We start from the raw sequence: 19,237 nt of genomic DNA on the forward strand, positions 1-19,237 counted from the left end.
TGTATCGAACCGAGGTTCATTTTATTAAACAAATCCAATAGCGTCAACATCATATGACATTAAGAAATTTGATGACTTCAACAGCTTTCATCTTTGGCAAGTAAAGATATGTGTTGTTTTGACCCAAAGGAGTTCAGTAAAAGCATTGCTGAGAAAGTGGCAATAAGATTAGCCATTATACGGACCAATTGTGAAGAAGCCAGCTAACAAGATGACATAGAATTAGTCTCATAATATGACATGAAATTAGATAGATGATTTCACATAAATACTGGTGAATGCTAGTGGTGTTCTAATCCAACGATGATAAGGACCATAAAAAGGTCAAAAAAGTATATGGGTGATGCATTGAGATGGTGTGCAATGGTTCACGGAAAAAAATATGACTAAATCGATAATTAGGCACAAGACAACAAAAAATAGCAAAAAGGTTTGTGCAAGGTTTATTTATTTATTTTTGGAAATGCATTTTTTAACTAATTTCACTTCACTACAACAGTCTTAAGATCATAAAGCATGGAAGTGAGACTTTGTGCATTTTGCCCACCTCAGCCCCAGTGGTGTGGGAGCCTTAGTACTAGGTGCTACATTTTTCAGGACAATAGAGTTTCACCTCACAGCATCACAGACAAATGCCATGTTCTTACACATCTATAATAGACAACACAAATGTAGGATAACACAAAATCATGCTCATCAATAATAATTTCAATCTGATAACAACATAATAGCCAATAATTTTAAGTAATCATAAAACCATCAATAAATATTTTCTCTATTCCTTGCCCTATTTTGGTTCTTATTTCTTTTTCATCTCACTCCCCTTGCTATAACTGGGACTGTTTCCCCTTGGGATTTAGAGGGAGGATGCACTTTTAAGGTGGAGCAACAATCTGATATACAACGAGAGAGAGGCTGTAAATTGGCCCTCACATATACACATCAGCTTTTTCATATCAACAAATGGAGGCAGGTCAAGAAATTTCATAATCTCATTCAAACTGATGTGACCTATATTATGAAGCAAACTAAGAAGTTATATATTTATTTCCACAAACTTCTTGATGTACCGAGAGTAGCAAAATCATGAATGAAGCACATTCTGTTGTTTTTTGTCCCACATTGGTAGAATAGTTCCACATTGGTAGAAAAAGTTGTTTTGAATTTTTACTTTGTGTTCCACATTGGTGAGAAGTGTTTTTTGGACTTGAGGTTGAAGCTATATAAAGAGCTCAACTTTCCATTTGTAAAACATATCTCAAAGTTGTACTTTGTCAAGAAGTAGTGGATTGATCGTCGGCGCCCAAGGACGCGGGCAATTTTGTACCGAACCTCGTTAAATTCTTGTCTTGTTGTTTTTACTGTCTTTTATTATTAGTTTCTGCATTTGCTTTAAATTTTTATATTTTCAATAGCATTAGTTGTAGTATTGGTGTTTGGCACAAGTGGGGTGCCCAGCACAACAATTGGTATCAAAGCTAGATTGAATAGTGTCGATACGGAGGTGTTCCCCTATTAGGATCCTTGATCCCACGTTTGATGCCTAAAAAAGATCTTGTCTAAGCGAGTACTCAAAGACCAAGGCGACTTAGTCGCTCCCTGGAAGTCGGTCTGGTCAAAGTGGAATTTCATAAGATAAAACAGAGTAGACACAGTTGATATATAATATTCATCCTAGGCCTTTTGTTTTGTTAGTTGTTACTGAATATATAGAAGATGGCAGAAACTAGTGCAGAAGTAGAAAAAACTCTATCTACATGAACTCCAACCCCTTCGACTTCGACATCATCGTCAAATACGATAGCTAATGCTCAGTTTGAGGTGGAAAAATTAGATGGTACCAATAATTTTGGTATGTGACAATGAAAGGTGATGAACATCCTATATCAGCAAGAATTGGATATTGCTTTGGATGATAAACCAGTAGATATGGGTGACAGAGATTGGGAAAAAATCAATCGTCAGGCATGTGGTACAATTCGTCTTTCTAGCTAAAAATCAAAAATATTGTGTTTTGAGGGAGACATCTGCAAAGAAATTGTGGAAGACATTGGAAGATACATTTATGACCAAGAGTTTGGAAAATAAGCTCTATTTGAAAAAGAAATTGTTTCGCTTCCAGTATCAACCAGGTATTTCGATTAATGACCACATAAATGTTTTCGATAAAATTTTGATTGATTTATTAAATTTGGATGAAAAGGTGAAAGATGAGGATAAAGCTATATTGTTACTGAATTATATCCCCGATGATTATGAACATCTAACCACCACTTTATTGTATGGGAAAGATAAAGTTACTTTTGATGTTGTTTGTACTACATTGATTAGTACGGAATACAAAAAGAAGAATCAAAGAATCCATAAGGAAACAGCAGAAGCATTAACAATAAGGGGACATTCTCAGAGTCGTAAGCTTGGAAGGAGGAGTAAATCTCATGAGAGGAGTAAATCTCATGGGAGACCTGTTAAAGATGAATGTGCCTTTTGTTATGAGAGGGGGCATTGGAAGAAAGATTGCCCTAAATTATATCAGAAGAATAAGGGCAAAGCACATTCTAATGTCAATATAGCCAATGATGATGGAAGTGAGTCAAATTTTTCTCTTGTTGGAACATCTTCGTCACATTATTTTGGTGAGTGGATTTTGGATTCTGGTCATTCCTATCACATGTGTACCAATAGGGAATGGTTTTATAATTTTGAAAAATTAGATGGTGGAGTTATTTTTATGAGAAATGGTAATACCTGTAAAACAACTGGAATAGGATCAATACAGTTGAAATGTCAAAATGGAACTATTAAAAACTTGACTAATGTTAGGTATGTTCCAAGTCTAAAGAAAAATCTGATTTCATTGAGTGCCTTGGAATCTAAAGGGTTCACTATCACTTTGAAAGATAGAACCCTTAAACATTAAATCAGGTACGCTAGTGGTGATGAAAAGAATAAGGAAAAATAACTTGTATTATTTACAAGGTAATGCAGTTATTGGTTCAGCAGCTGTTGTTTCTGAGAAAAATGCAGGTTCAGATACAACCAGGTTATGGCATATGCAATTGGCACATACAGGAGAAAAATCTTTGTAACAATTAGCTAAGCGAGGTTTGTTGAAGGGTACAAAGGTGTGCAAACTTGAATTTTGTGAGCATTGCATTCTACGAAAACAAACTAGAGTGAAATTTGACACTACAATCCACTAAACTGAAGGTATTTTAGACTACATTTATACAGATGTATGGGGGCCCACAAAAACAGCTTCATTGGGGGGCATGCATTATTGTCACTTTTGTTGATGATTTTTCCAGAAGAGTTTGGATGTATTCTATGAAGCACAAAAATGAAAAGAGTGATATTTTCCTTAAGTGGAAAAAATTAGTTGCAACTCAAACTGGCAGAAAGGTTAAACGGCTCAGATCAGATAATGGCGGTGAATACACGAGTGACCCATTTATGAAGGTATGTCAAGATGAAGGTATTGCTCGACACTTCACAGTTAGAGATATACCACAGCAGAATGGGGTGACAAAACGCATGAATCGGACTTTGTTAGAGAAAGTTCGATGTATGTTGTCTAATGCTGAGTTAGATAAAAGATTTTGGGCTGAAACTGTTAGATATGGGTGTCATCACATCAACCGTCTATCATTATCTGCAATAGGGGAAAAAAAAACCCTATAAGGTATGCTCTAGAAAGTCTTCTAATGATTATGATTCTTTACATGTATTTGGTACTATAGTTTATTATCACGTAAAATAATCTAAGTTGGATCCAAAAGCCAAGAAAGCAATATTCTTGGGGATAAGTGCAAGAGTCAAAGGATACCGTCTTTGGTGTCTTGAGACAAAAAAAAGGATTTTAAACAGGGATGTGACTTTTGATGAACTTGATATGATGAAGAAAACAATACGCAAAGAGTCACGAGTTGAAGAGAAGACCAGTGATACTTAACAACAGGTGGAGGTTGAGACAATTTTAGGAAACCCAATGAGAAATAAGACTACACAAGGTAACTCTCCAGTTACGGTGGGGAATAGTGTACAAGAAGAGGATATTTTAATTCGAGAATCTTCACAACAACAAGAATCAATTGTTTCTCATAGGCTAAGACGAGAAATTCGAAAACCTGCTCGGTATACTGATTTGGTGGTCTATGCACTTCCAGATGTGGAAGATAATGTTCCTTACACTTTCAAAGAAGCAATGAGGAACTCTGAATCAGACAAGTGGAAAAGAGCGATGGATAAAGAAATGTAGTCTCTTCATCAAAATCAGACTTGCGAGCTAGCACAGCTGCCCAAGGGTAAGAAAGCAATTGGTTGCAAATGGATTTATGTAAAGAAAGAAAGATTTCCAGATGCAAATAATGTTTGCTTCAAAGCTAGATTGGTAGTTAAGGGCTACGCGCGGAAGGAAGGCATTGATTATAATGAGGTATTTTCTCCAATTGTTAAACATTCTTCCATTCGAATTTTGTTGGCTTTGGTAGCACAATTTGATCTTGAACTAGTTCAACTCGATGTAAAAACTGCATTTTTAAATGGTGATTTGGAAGAGAAATCTATATGACTCGGCTAGATGGATTTTAGGTTGCTGGTAAAGAAAATTGGGTATGTAAACTGGATAAATCGTCGTATGGTTTCAAACAGTCTCCAAGACAGTGGTACAAACAATTTCATCAGTTTATGATGGGTCAGAAGTACATTAGAAACAAACATGATCATTGTGTTTATTTTCACGGACTACAAAATGGTTCTTTTATATATTTACTCTTGCATGTTAATGATTTGTTGATAGCTTCAAAGAACAGGAAAGAAATCAACAAGTTGAAAAGTCAGTTACGTCAAGAGTTTAAGATGAAAGATCTTGGTGAAGCAAAGAAAATACTTGGCATGCAAATTCGCAGAGACAGAATGAGAGGAAGAGTTAGTTTGTCTCAGAAACAGTATTTGAAAAAAGTAGTACAGAATTTTGGCATGTCTGAGCAATCAAAACCAGTCAACACTCCTCTTACTCCTCATTTCAAACTTAGTACAACTTTATCTCCTAAATTAGATGAGGAACGTAAGTATATGTCACAAGTTCCCTATGCAAGTGTTGTTGGTAGTCTGATGTATGCAATAGTTTATACTAGACCTGATATTTCACTAGCTGCTAGTATGGTGAGCAGGTATATGCATGATCCGGATAAAGGAAATTGGCAAACTGTGAAATGGATTTTAAGATATATTATGAATACGATTAATGTTGGAATAGTATTTGAGAAAAATAATACTATTGATCAACGGGTTGTCGAATATGTGGATTCTGATTTTGCAGGTGATCTAAATAAACGTCAATCAACTACTGGATATGTTTTTACAATTGCTAATGGTCTAATGAGTTGGAAGTCTACCTTACAGTCCACCATTGTTTTGTCTACAACAAAAGCAGAGTACATGACAGCTTCAGAGACTATTAAGGAAGCTATTTGATTGTAGGGTTTACTTGAAAATTTGGGAATTGTTCAGAAGCACATTGTTGTGTTCTGTGATAGCCAGAGTGTCTATTCATTTGGCAAAGAACCAAGTCTATCATGCACGAACGAAGCACATCGACGTTTGGTTTCATTTTATGCGGGATATTATTGATGGAGGCAAGATACTTCTTCAGAAGATAATTCAAACATCATTTGGATTTGATCAATATCCTTCAAGTTTGAATATTTTTGGAAGGCGCCAATGATGTGAAACTCCAAAAAATGTTGGTGACTGAAAAATTTGTTGAATTTATCGTCAAGGGGGAGATTTGTTGTTTTTTGTCCCACATTGGTAGGAATTTTTTCTTTGTTTGTCCACATTGGTGAGAAGTTTTTTTTGGACTTGAGGTTGAAATTATATAAAGAGCTCAACTCTCCATTTATAAAACACACCTCAAAGTTGCACTTTGTCAAGAAGTAGTAGATTGATCGTCGACGCCCGAGGACGTAGGTAATTTTGTGCCGAATCTCGTTAAATTCTTGTCTTATTCTTTTTACTGTATTTTATTATTTGTTTCTGCATTTGTTTTAGTTATTTATATTTTCAATAGCATTAGTTGTAGTATTGGTGTTTGGCACAAGTGGGGTGCCCGACACAACACATTCAAATTTCATAATATCCATTCCCAAGGCAATATATTCTAATTGGGATAACACCATGTGTTAAATGACAGTAATACAAACTCTGCACATAATTTTAAATATGTAAATAAAATGTTGGATTTGACACTAGATAGAGAAATTAACCATAAAAAACATATGTAGATTGGGAATACAATGTGACAGTATCTACCAAAAGTACAAGATCAAGCAAGTCCAAGGCCTTGGACCCATGTACCATACAATGGCAACCTTGGTGATTGTCGTCTTACGTCCCCAATATAGTTGCCATTTTTACTATCCAGGTCATGCATATGATAGAAATAATTCAATTCTTATTTAAAATATTGTTTCCTATATATAATCCAATAAAATGGTATTTAAATAATCTTACAAACTAATATGAAGCCGCATACTCGTAAGTATTAAGCTGAAGGTTCAAATATGGTATCAAATGAGAGAAAATACCATGGCTTTAACAATGCCCACAACGACAAAAATCCTTGCACCCTATTATTATTTATCACGCTTTAAACAATAGTTCCCTGCAAACGTGATTAACAAAATTAGAATCCTTTGATAGAATCATACCAACAAATCGCACATACAACTAATTAAATAAAGTGTTAAAAAAATATGTTTATTTTTTATTTATTTATTGTGGCTTTTATCACAGCCATTGGATCGCCTCTAAATCCAATGGTTGTGTGGTGTCATATATATGTTTATAAGCCATGGGAAAATATATGGATTGCTTGTCATTTTGTGCAATGAGAGCTCATAGTAGTTAAAAGCGCGCCTAGGCACAGTGAGGCATAGAGGCTTGTGCCTCATACTAGGTGGGGCGAGGCAATCTACAAAAGGCGACCCTAGGCGAGACGAGAAGCAGTGGGGTGCCAGGCGCAGTGAGGCGCGCCTTGTGAATTTTTAGTCATTTAAAGGAGAGAAATAGCCCAACCCAGACCCGTATCCCTCATTCGACTTGAACAAACAAAGCCCTAGCCCCTTTTGACCCTTCGAAGCCCTTCGTGAGTTCGTTTGCAAGCCTTTGAACCAGCTAGAAGCCTTCGTGACTTCGTCTTCGAGCTTCGAACCAGGATCATGAGTTTGTCTTCGACATTTTGAAGAAGCACGACCTTGCGCGACTTCGTTTCGAACCAGCCAGAGCCCTCACGAGTTCGTCTGCCTGCTTTCGAAGCAGCCGTGAGTTCTTCTGCCTGCCTTCAAACATGACGTAAGTTCGTCACGTCGTCTTCGACATTTCGAACCAGCTGCGAGATCGTCTTTGAGCCTTCTTCTTCTTCTTCCTGCTGCCTGCTTGCTGCGTGCTGCTGACTGCTGCCTACTCTTTTTCTTCTTCTTCTTCTTCTTCTTTATATGTAAGCTTATAAATTAAATATTTAGTTTAATTAATGTAAGCTTAAAAATTATAACTAATATATAATATTTATTCTTTTTACTAAAATTTAGCTACTATTTTTTTAATTTGTAATATTTAGTTTAATTAATGTAAGTTTATAAATTATAACTAATACATAATATTTATTCTTTTTATTGAAATTTAGCTACTATTTTTTAATTTGTTAGGAAATGCATTATATAAGTCTTAAATTTTAAATGGGTTATTGTCTGGATTAGGCTATTAGCTACTAATACAAAATGAGTTATTGCCTAATTTGCCTGAAATATATGATGCATTGTTTTTTCAGTTAGGACATGGGATACCAAGTCTAAAATCTTAAATGGATTCTAGTTCTGGATGCGAGGCCTCGGCAAAGAAAGATCCTGCATGGAAGTATGCACATTTGGAGGATCAGAAAAATAGAAATAATTTGACTTGCAATTTTTGTGGTAAAGTCACAAGGGGAGGAATATTTTGGGCAAAACAACACATTGTCAGAGGATTTCGAAATGTGAAAGAATGCTCGAAGTGCCCTGCTCATGTACGTGAGGAGATTAAAGAGTATATGTTGAAGAAAGATATGGAAAAGGGGGAAAATGAGCTATTGCCCGACTTTGATGATATAGACCATTACGGTGAAGATGAAGAAGATGAAGTTCAAGAAATTGACATTCGTGGCAAGAAAGTGCTTACTGGTGATGGAAGTAAAAGATCATACCAATCCAACTTGAAGAAACCAAAATAGAAGGGGCCTATAGATTTGTTTTTTACTCCCGATCCAAAGAAAGCGGTCCAAGCTAGGAAAGAAGGGAAGATGAAGCAAACATCAATAAATGAGGCGTGCAAGAAAGAACCAAGAAAAAAGGCAATGGAAGATTTTGCTAGGTGGATGTATGATGCTGGAATACCATTTAATGTTGTACGTCTAGGCAGCTTGCAATGGCACTCGAATCAATTCGACAATATGGTCCTGGAATAAAGCCACTTAGCTATCATGAAGTGAGAGTTCCTTACCCAAAGGAGGAAGTTAGTCGAATGAAAGAGTTGTTCAAGGTCATAAGGAGGAATGGACAAAATATGGCTGCTCAATTATGTCTGATGGTTGGAGAGATTCGGTTGCTAATAAGGACATAATAAACTTCTTAGTGAACTCTCGAAGGGGATCAGTATTCATCAAGTCTATTGATGTTTCTAATCTTGTCAAGAATACAGATAGAATGTACAGATTACTTGCTGAGATGGTAGAGGAAATTAGAGAATCAAATGTGATTCAAGTAGTAACTGACAATGCGTCAAACAATGTTGCAGCAGGTAAGAACTTATTTCTAGAACTACTTTCTATAGTGTATATATTGTTTATTTTAATATTTTAATGGCTTCATTCCTTGATTTTTGAACAGGGAGATTGTTGGAAGCAAAGAGGCCACATTTATATTGGACACCATGTGCTGCTCATTGCATTGATTTAGTTTTGGAGGATATTGGGAAGATGCCTTCAATTCATGTAACTTTGAAAAGGGCAATTTTTTTGAATGGTTATATCTATAACCGTGTTGGTGTTGTGAACTTGATGAGACAGTTCACTGGAAGGAAGGAGTTACTAAGACCTGTAGTTACAAGATTTGCAACTACCTTCATCACCCTTTGTTCAATCCACCTTCAAAAGAACAACTTGAAGAAAGATGTTTACTTCTAAAGATTGGAATACTACTAAATGGGCAAAGGAGGCAGCTAGCAAAAGAACAGCTAGTATTGTTTTGATGCCTACTTTTTGGAAAACCATCGTCTATGCTCTTAAGTTAACAGGCCCACTTGTTCGTGTACTCCGTTTGGTTGATGGGGAAAAGAAACTTGAAATGGGATACATTTATGAAGCAATGGATAGGGCCAAGGAAGTCATAGCTAAGGCTTTTGGTGAGAGAGAGGATAAATTCAAGGAAGCATTTGAAATTATTGATACGAGGTGGGGATGCCAACTCCATCAACCGTTGCATGCAGCTGCACATTAGTTGAATCCGGAATTTTTCTATTCAAACCCCAACATTTTGCAAGATGAAGAAATTATGACGGGTTTTTACAAATGTATTGCAAGGTTACTGCCAACTATTGAATGCAAGATAAAGTTTCAAATGAGTTGGAAAAATACAATGTCGCTAGTGGCGTCTTTGGAATTAGTTTGGCAATGAGACAAAGGAAGACAAAAGCACGAGGTAAAGTGGCATTTGCACTACCTCTTTCTTTTTGAAAATTATTTTTGCTATTTACCTAGTAGGTATTCATTTAAAATTTATTTTATAACAGCGCAATAGTGGATGGCATATAGATCAACAACTCCAAACTTGCAAAAGTTTGCTGTGAAAATTCTTAGCCTCACGTGCAGTGCTACCGGCTGCGAAAGAAATTGGAGCATATTCCAACATGTAAGTCATTAGTATATCGTGGATTAATTATTAAAGAACAAGAACTACCAATCTATTACTTTTTAGAATCATTATTAACCATATTACTTTAAACTTTTTGCAGCTTCATAGCAAAAGTAGAAATAGGCTATCCCAGCAACGCTTGAATGATTTGGTATTTGTGAAATATAATCGAACTCTGAGGCGTCGATACAACAAACGTGACACCATTGATCCCATCCTCCTAAAGGACATTGATGATAGTAATGAGTGGTTGATTGGTAGGATGGATGGCGATTCTAATGAGGATGATGAACTTGTGTTTGAAGATGATAATTTGACTTGGGATTCTGTTACTAGAGCTGCTGGACTAAATAACCCCCCGCATCACACTAGATCAAGAATAAGTACAAATACGCCATCATCGTCTAGAGGAAGTGGAAGAGCTTCATCTAGTAGTGCAACCAGTGCTAAGGGTCGAACCACAATGTTGGAACTTGTAGATAAGGATGAAATCCAAGTGGATAGTGCAAAGGAGACGGAAGAGGAAAAAGATGTCGGAGAAAACAAATCTGATGATAAAGAGGAAGATGATGATATCTTCGCCGACTTAGCTGATGATGAGTGATGAGTGATGATTGAGGAGGATTTTTAGATTTTATACTTTGAAATCTTTTATTGTACTCTTTTCTTTTGATGTTGAACTATGTTGAATTGTTGATGCTTTTGGGCTTCGTCTTGGCAATTTTATTAAATTTCCAATTTTGTTATTGAATGTTTTGGCATTTTAAATTCTAATATTACTAGATATTCATATGTTCATATATAAATTTCCCCAAATAGACATTTTACACCATTTTAATAATTGTACGCCTCACCTTCGTGAGGCGCGCGCCCTTGCCTCGCGCCTCAGCTTCAAAGACCCTTTGCGCCTCAGCTCGCCTCGCGCCCCTGACTACTATGTGAGAGCTAGAGGGGGGGGGTCTCTCTAGTAAGAACTTTTCTTCAACGGATTGAAGGTGAAGGGATGTACAGGGGATATGGGATCGGAGAGAGACTGATTAGATCTTGTACTACCATCGTTTCATAGTGGATTTTTCTCCAGGTGCAAGCTTCGTGGACGTAGGCAACCTTGCCGATCCACGTAAAATCTCTCATCTCAATTTTGCTGTGAATGTTCCTTATGTGATTTATTTTGTAGATCGGAAGATTAAAATCGTCGAGCGTCAACAAGTGGTATCAAAGCACGATTTCAATTGGGTGCAGATCTAATAGATCAAATCAAATCGAAAGAAATTTTTTGGATCTAAAGTTTTTCCGCAGGAGTGCTCAAGATCAAAGCGGTTCGTTCAGATCAGATTGAGGTACGCAAATCAGATCAGGTGTCGGAAAATTATTCCGAAATTTTTCAATTGAAGAAGGATCATTTTTCAATTGAAGGTGTGAAAGAAAAAAAAATTTTCGCAAATGAAGAACATGATGAATAGTGCCAGAATTGGGTGACAGACCTGGATTTAGAATCGGGTCGGGTCAGAGCGCAGATCCTCCCCGTGGAGCGCTCACGCTGACACAAGCGCCATTGCTAACATCACTGCTGACGTCAGAGGAGAGAAGGAAAAAAAAATTTTAAATGGCGAGTACTTCGGTGGCCAAGTTCAAGGTGGAGCCCTTTAATGGGAAAAATAATTTTAGTCTGTGGCAGAGCACTCTGAAGGGTGTGTTCGTCCAACAAGGGCTGATTAAGGCATTGTATGGAAAAGAGAAGAAGTCAGAGACCATGTTAGTCTGTGGCAGAGCACTGTGAAGGATGTGTTGGTCCAACAGGGACTGATTAAGGTTGTCTGGAAAAGACAAGAAGTCAGAGACCATGTCAGATGATCAGTGGGAGGAGCTGGAAATGAAAGCGGTAAGTATCATTCGCTTAAGTTTAGCTCCAGAAATTAAATACAATGTTGAATGAAACATCACCAGCTGAGCTTTGGAAATAATTGGAGAATATTTATATGTCCAAGTCCCTAGTTAATAGATTGTATTTGAAGAAACAATTGTATCTGTTGAGGATGACTAAGGGCACAGAAGTCAGAGACCACCTCAATTATTTCAATAAGATAATCACGTTGTTGCTGAGTATTGAGGTAAAAATCGAGGAGGAAGATAAAACATTGATTCTGTTTTATTCGCTTCCCAGTTCACTTGATACTTTGAAAACCACACTAATGCTAGGCAAGGAGACTCTTACAGTTGATGAGGCGACTACTGCCATTATGGAGAGTGAAAATTTTCACAAACCAAATTATCTAGGACATGGAGAAGGGTTGGTGGCTAAAGATGAGTTTAGCCAACAGCGGGGCAGGAGTTCTAGCAAGGGTAATTGGAATCGAGGGAAATCTCGATCCAAGTCCAAAGGTAAGAGTGGGAATTGGAGGAGTGGTTATTTTTATTCTGGGAAAGAAGGGCATATAAAGAAGGACTATCTAAAGAGGAAAAGAGATTTAGAGGAAAAAAACAGGAAAAAGACTGAGCAGGCTACTGTAGTGGAGAGCAGTTCATCAGTTTTTGATGGGGATCTTTTGGCTGTTACTACAGGTTCCAATTACTTAGTCGATACCTGGACTTTGGATTCAGCGTGCTCATATCATATATGTCCATATAGAGACTGGTTTGACTCCTATGAACCAATATCTGGAGGGACGGTGTTGCTGGGTAATGATGCTTCCTGTGGTATTCTTGGTATTGGAACAGTCAGAATCAGGATGTTTGATGGTGTGGTTAGAACCATCAGGGATGTGAGGCATGTTCCAGATTTGAAAAAGAATCTGATTTCCTTGGGCTCTTTGGACAGTAATGGTTTCTCTTTTTCAACTAGGGATGATGTGCTGAAAATGGCTAGAGGTTCACTGGTAGTAATGAAGGGTCATCTGAGGAACAATTTGTACACTCTGATGAGTAGCACAGTGACAGGTGGAGCTACAGCTAGAACCTCTTCAGATACAGATACAGATGATACTACTCTTTGGCATATGAGGCTGGGTCACATGAGTGAGCATGGCTTGCAAGAGCAGCACAGGCGGAACTTACTAGAAGGTAATTCTTGTTGTAAGCTTAAGTTCTATAAATACTGTTTGTTTTGTAAACAGCGCAAGGTGAGTTTCAGAACAGGAAAGCATACGAGCAAGAAGGTGCTGGAGTATATTCATTAAGATGTATGGGGTCTAGTACAGGTACAATCTCACAGTGGTGCTATTTATTTTGTCTCATTTATTGATGACTTTTCCAGGAAAGTCTGGATGTACTTTCTGAAGCACATGAGTGAGGTATTTAGTAAGTTCAGGGAATGGAAAGCTCAGGTAGAGAAGCAAACAGGGAAACAGGTGAAGTTTCTAAGATCTGACAATGGACTGGAGTACAAAAACAGCCAGTTCATTCAATTCTGTAGGGAAGAGGGGATCACTAGGCACTATACAGTTCCACATGGGCCACAGCAGAATGGGGTAGCTGAAAGAATTAACAGAACATTACTAAAGAGGGCACGGTGTATGAGGATTTAGGCTAGTCTGCCTAAGTCATTCTGAGCAAAGCCAGTGAGTATGACAGTCTAGGCTTGATTCATAATCTAAGATCTGCTTTGTAGGAATAGTGTTAACATAAATTTACATGCTTTGAGTAGTTCTTAGAAAAACCTTTCAAAATCTCACTTTTTTCCCCTTTTACACAGTGTAGTAAATTAAGCTAGAAGTGATAAACAGCTACACACCAGTCCCTGTGGATCGACACCCAACTTACTCATTGTTCTACTGAACTTGGGTTAGTTAGGTTTATAAATTTTATCTTTGGTAGTTAAGGACCCAAGCCTTAGCGAGCCTACTGGCGTCGTTGTCAGGGACTGTGTTACGGTTGTAAGCCAATTTCTAGTTTAGAGTACTATACTTTGTTTTTCTTTATTTTCTTTTGTATTTATTTTTTGTTTGATATTCTGATGTCTTGATTGTGTGTTACATGTATATATGCTAGGTTTGCGCTCTTTGGATCCTGAGTTAGTGCCTATAGACCCTGAGATTGAGAGATCTCGTACGTTCATTAAGAAATCTACCTCTAGTCACAAGATAGCCGAGTCATCTGAACCTAAAGTCATGGTTGAACGTCCTCTAGTTTCCACCTTTCAAATCCCAGAACCTCAGGCTCCCCACCAACCTGTGGTGGAGGAGCAACCTCTTCGGCCCCTTAAAGACTACTTCACACCCAACACATACATTTCTCCGTCTTGCATCCGATTCCCAGAGGTTGAGGCGGGCACAATTTGAAATTAAGACTTCCATCATCTCGATGCTTCACATTAAAAATCCTTACAAGCATCTAGATGAATACCTCAAAATCTATTCCACCATCCGCATATCTAATTTTGGTGATGACGCCCTCCGAGTTAGGCTATTCCCGTTCTCTCTGAAGGACAAGGCCAAATATTGGCTACATTCCTTAAAGCCGAACTCGATGACCAACTAGGCCACCATGCAACATGAATTCTTAAAAAAGTACTTCCCAATTGAGAAGACTAACCAGCTGAGGAGGTCATCACTAGTTTCTCACAAGTGAATGGAGAACAATTTTTTAAGACTTGGGAGTGCTTTAGGGACCTCTTATGCAAATGCCCACATCACCAAGTCCTTAGGTGGCAATTAATTCAAACCTTCTATGAAGGATTAGCTGAGCGAGATAGGTACATGGTAGATGCATCTTGTAGAGGTACTTTTCTCACAAAACATGAGAATGAAGCCTAGGCTCTCTTTGAGAACCTAGTTGAGAATTCTCAACAGCATACTATTGCTGCTCGTAGACCGTCCTAACCTTCCTTTTCCAATCCTAAAGGAGTCTATGAGTATGCTGCGAGCCATAACCTTGCGCCCACTCTGCGCACCATAGTGAAAAAGTTAGATCAGTTCTTGTACTTAGGACAACAACCTCAGCTTGTGGCGTGTGCAGAGGTGTGTGTCATCTGCTCTAATCCTTCACACACGTCATAATTGCCCCCATGCGTCTCCCCCGTCAAAATTTGTGCAAGAAGAAGTTAAGGTCACCCACAATTGGTACGATAGGCCAACCAATGACCCCTATTCGAACACATACAATCCTGGGCGGAATAAGCATCCTAACTTCTCCTGAAAGGCACAAGCTCCAGGTTTTAAATCTCCAAGACCTTAGCAATCACCCACTATTCCACCTCCTCACCTATACCAAAATACCCAAAATCCTCCTATCACTACACTTAGACCTTTATCTTATCAGCAACCATCTCCTACTTAGCCCCAATACGATAGATCTTTTCAGGAGATGGTGTTGAAAGTCCTTAAGGGCATTGAGGCTGACAACCAAGTTGATAGGCAATTACTCTACTCCCACTCCCAGTTTATTGCTAAGCTAAAAGCCACCATGGGCCAACTAACTACCTCTTTGAGCGGAAAAAATGAGGGGAAGTTGCCAAATCAATCTCCAGTGAACCCTATGGATCAATGTGAGCTGACTGCTGGACCTTCATCATATCATGAGTAAGCACAGGTTGTAACCATTCTTTAAAGTGATAGGGAGGAAAATAATAGGGTTGAGGAGAAGTTAGACCAAGAGGGAGAAAACGAGGGAAGAACCCAATCATGAACCATGTAATCCTCCTCCTAGTCCGGTAGCTGATACCGAGACACCTATCCTCTTTAATGATGGAGCACTTCCCCATTATGTCCCTACAGTACCATTCCTTGCAGCTCTTCATGCACCCTTTAAATCTAAGAAGGAAATCAATACCGATTCTATCATGAACATATTTAGACAAGTCAAGGTCAATAGTCCTCTTTTAGATGCTATCAAGCAAATGCCTACGTATGCCAAGTTCCTCATGGACTTGTGCACACAAAAGCGAAAGTCGAGGGTACACATGAACAAACAATTTAGGCTGGCCGAGCATGTGAGCTCAATTCTTTTAGGACACCTTCCTCCAAAGCTGAAAGACCCCAGCGCTCCCACCATCTCGTGTGTAATCAATGATTACACCATTGATAGGCTCTTTAAGATTTGGGTGCAAGTGTGAACCTCCTTCCTTACTCGATCTATAAGCAATTCAATTTAAGAGAGCTGAAGCCCACCCCGGTCAACTTGAGTTTTGCCAACCAATCAGTAAAAAGGCCCCGGAGTGTGATAGAGGACGTCTTGGTCAAAGTCGAAGAGTTCTATTATCCTGTCAACTTCATTATCTTGGATATGAAACCATCCGACACAACCAGGATCCAATCCTTGTCCTATTAGAACGATCATTCTTAGCTACGGCTAATGCCTACATTCAATGTAGACGTCCAAGTTGTGGACATTGACATGATTGATGAATGTGTTGAGGAAGTGACTCCCTCAATTCTGTGAAGGAACCCTCCAGAGGATTTACTTCAGCCCGAGAGCCCCTCTATATTTGGCCCAGAGGACGTGTATAAGCAGATTCTTTTCATTCATTACTCGGCCTCCAATTTTACCGGGCGACTATGGATAGTTGAGAGATGCTTTAATGAGGAAATGGAGGAAACTCTTGGTTTCGAACTGAGGTGTTCTAATTAAGCTTTCATTACGTCTGGCTGAAGACGGTAAACTTAGTGCTTCCAAGAGGCAACCCGAGTATTTTTCTTTTTCTTTTTGAGTCCTTAGGTTGTATAGTGTAAAGTAGATAAGGTTTAGAGTCCTTAGATTAAGTTTTAGGATAAATGACGTGCGACTAGGGCGCAACCAGCACGCATAGGTGCGACTTGGTCGAAGCCCTAAAAGTCTTCTGAGATCCAAATTATCAAGAGATTCGACCATGGGCGCAACGAGCACTGCCTTGGCGCGACCTAGTCGAATCTCTGAATTTTGCTAAACTTTTATATTACCAAGAGGTTCGACCATGTGCGCAACTAGCACTGGGCTGTGATGAGTCCCTAAAATGCATGATTTTAAATCCTCATTTACCTTTGTTTATCCTTGTTTTATTATGTAATTACTCAGAGTTATCATTGTTCAAAGCTTTGCAATGTTTGTTCGTCTTTTTAGGAAAAACAGGTTAAAATCAAGGAATTAGGCGTACGAGAAGGTAAAGGAGAATTCGGGGAAATGCAAAGCTCAAATCAAATGCTCAGCCAAACTCTTGAAGCTCCAAATCATCAAAGGAAAAGAGGACTTTGCTTGACCAAGGGGTGCGACTAGCAACCCAGGGGGTGACCAAGTCCTCACTAGCAGAATCCAAGATTCAAACTAAGGAAGAATTGCTGCAAGGGTCGACCAAGCCCTCTATCAAGTGACTCTCAAAGGCGACCAAGTCAAGATACTGAGGCAGGACAGAGATCATAAATACCAAGAGCCTCAACGATGTGCTCAACCAGAGAGGCCATGAGGTGCGACTAGGTCGAGTTCCTAAGATTCCCTGAAGTTCGAGATCCTGCAAGCCTTGACCATCAACTCGATTAGCAAGACCCCATGGCGCGATTGAGTCGACAATGCTGAAGATTCAAATCCCTGATTTCTCGGGAGAATCAACCAAGGCACGCACAAGGAAGACATGGGAGTGACTTGGTCGATAGTGACGATCTTCTACACGAGATATGCTACAGACTTTCCTTAACTGTGAAACAAACTTTGTAAACCCTAGAGCTTATAAGTAATCGCTACGAACATGAGCTCGGGGTTCCCTTTTGGCCTCTCTAAGGTTAGTAAGAGACTTGAGACGTCATAAAGAACCAAGTTAGAGTAGGAGTATAGTAGATTTCAATTCCTGTTTCGGTGTGTGCACAAAGTGTCCGACGGCCTGTGACAACCGGTGGCGTTTGTGTAATCTCCGTGTATATTACATGATCACTCCCTTGTTCCTTCTGGCATTGGTGACAAATGTACTAAATACAAAGGATCGATCTTTTACTTGGTTTCTCTTTACCACTTTCTTTTACATGCTTTCCTTTACGACTTTTGATTTATTGCTTTGATGAATGATGAAAGGCTGCAATAAGGAATAGCACTACTATTGTTTCAATCAGGATAAGTAGTTGGCTACGGATACGTGGAGGTATTCTTGATCGTTGAGACAGGGTATACTTCAGTTCCCAATCGTGCTCCGGACAGTTGATGCACCCTTGCTACCCTATGCCCTCGAATGACCCTCTCCCGCTTTGGCCTGAGATGGCTCGAGTTAGTACTCATATGTATTTTTTGTTGAACGTAGTCAGAGGCAAGAAGTCCAGCACTTGATTCATAATCTCAGCACTGCTTTGTAGGAGTAGGGTAATATAATTTTTACTTGCTTTCCTATAGTTGGTTAGATTTCACCCATTGCAAATTATCATCTTTTTATCTTTCTTTTTACACAAGGCATTAATAAACTGATTGAGAAAAAGTTTACAACTGCACGGCTTAGTCCCTGTGGCTCGACACCCGACTTCCCCACTTTCTACTGAACTTGGGAATAGTTAGGTTTTATAAATATTATTTTTGGTAATTAGGGACCCAAGCCTTGGCGAGCCTACCAGACTGGGCGTGACCTGGTCGAGAGACCATTTTCCTGTTTCAGTGGGGGTGCAACTAGGGCGCGACCTAGTCGAAAGGTTAAAAATCGTGTTTTAAATTCTCTCCCACGAAGCTCGAACCACCTTTCTTCTTTGTTTCTTGGACTTCCCTCATCGCACCCACCTCCGACCTAGTCGCCCAAGCTTTGTCCACCTCCCCTGAGCTCCGACGAACCACTGGCACCCCTCCGATGAATCGCCCTAGCTCCGGAGGCACTTCCCCCTATGTGTGAAGCCTTGTTTAGCGCACCCAGGGTTTTGGCCCTCCACCTTCCCAACGGATGTGGCTTCTCAATTCCTCTTCAAGCACCCATAGCTCTTCCTTTTCCTCGCCTTACATCTTCCCCTCCACCTTCAGTCATTCTACTTTGAAAATGCCTCGCCGTTCTGAGTCTAGGGCTGCCTCCAAGCAACCTCAAACCTCGCGATCAGCCACCAAGAGGAAGAGGGTGCAAGTTCAGTTGAGGGACAAGTCATCATCTGGGTCCGAGCCCATGCCATCTACACCAATGACATCGAGAGGTCGGGCGACCCAGCATATACAGGCAGAGTCTTCCAAGAGGCCAAGGGCATCGAGGATGACCCTCAATGATTACGACTTATGGCCTATGTACCAGGTTCAACTGAATGAGACTCATGCCCATGAAAGAAGAAGATGTATAAAGATCCTGGAGCAGCAGAAGATGGACCACTACATGGTCTCACCCACCGCCTCATATCATTCGAAATTGGTGTGGGAGTTCAACCAGCGCATGCACC

At 39.3% G+C, this 19,237-nt stretch overlaps 1 protein-coding gene and 1 non-coding gene across 6 annotated transcripts in view; both read right to left on the bottom strand.

Annotated features, from left to right (window-relative positions):
• Positions 1 to 19,237, bottom strand: part of LOC131157511 (COP1-interacting protein 7-like) — a 46,649-nt gene that overhangs the window by 15,879 nt on the left and 11,533 nt on the right. For 2 of the 5 annotated variants that reach the window (XM_058111725.1, XM_058111724.1), the window contains exon 4: positions 6,588 to 6,664. The exons of the other annotated variants lie outside the window; for them this stretch is intronic. In XM_058111725.1, the coding sequence (XP_057967708.1) occupies positions 6,636 to 6,664 (29 nt within the window). In that variant the 3' untranslated portion in view covers positions 6,588 to 6,635. The remainder of the gene's footprint in view (positions 1 to 6,587; positions 6,665 to 19,237) is intronic. 5 annotated transcript variants of the gene reach the window in all.
• On the bottom strand, positions 14,476 to 14,580 carry LOC131159027 (small nucleolar RNA R71). Its single transcript, XR_009137642.1, has one exon. It is a non-coding gene; the product is annotated as a small nucleolar RNA R71 (small nucleolar RNA).

Source organism: Malania oleifera, chromosome 6 (assembly GCF_029873635.1).
Source record: "Malania oleifera isolate guangnan ecotype guangnan chromosome 6, ASM2987363v1, whole genome shotgun sequence".
Classification (NCBI taxonomy): Eukaryota; Viridiplantae; Streptophyta; class Magnoliopsida; order Santalales; family Ximeniaceae; genus Malania; species Malania oleifera.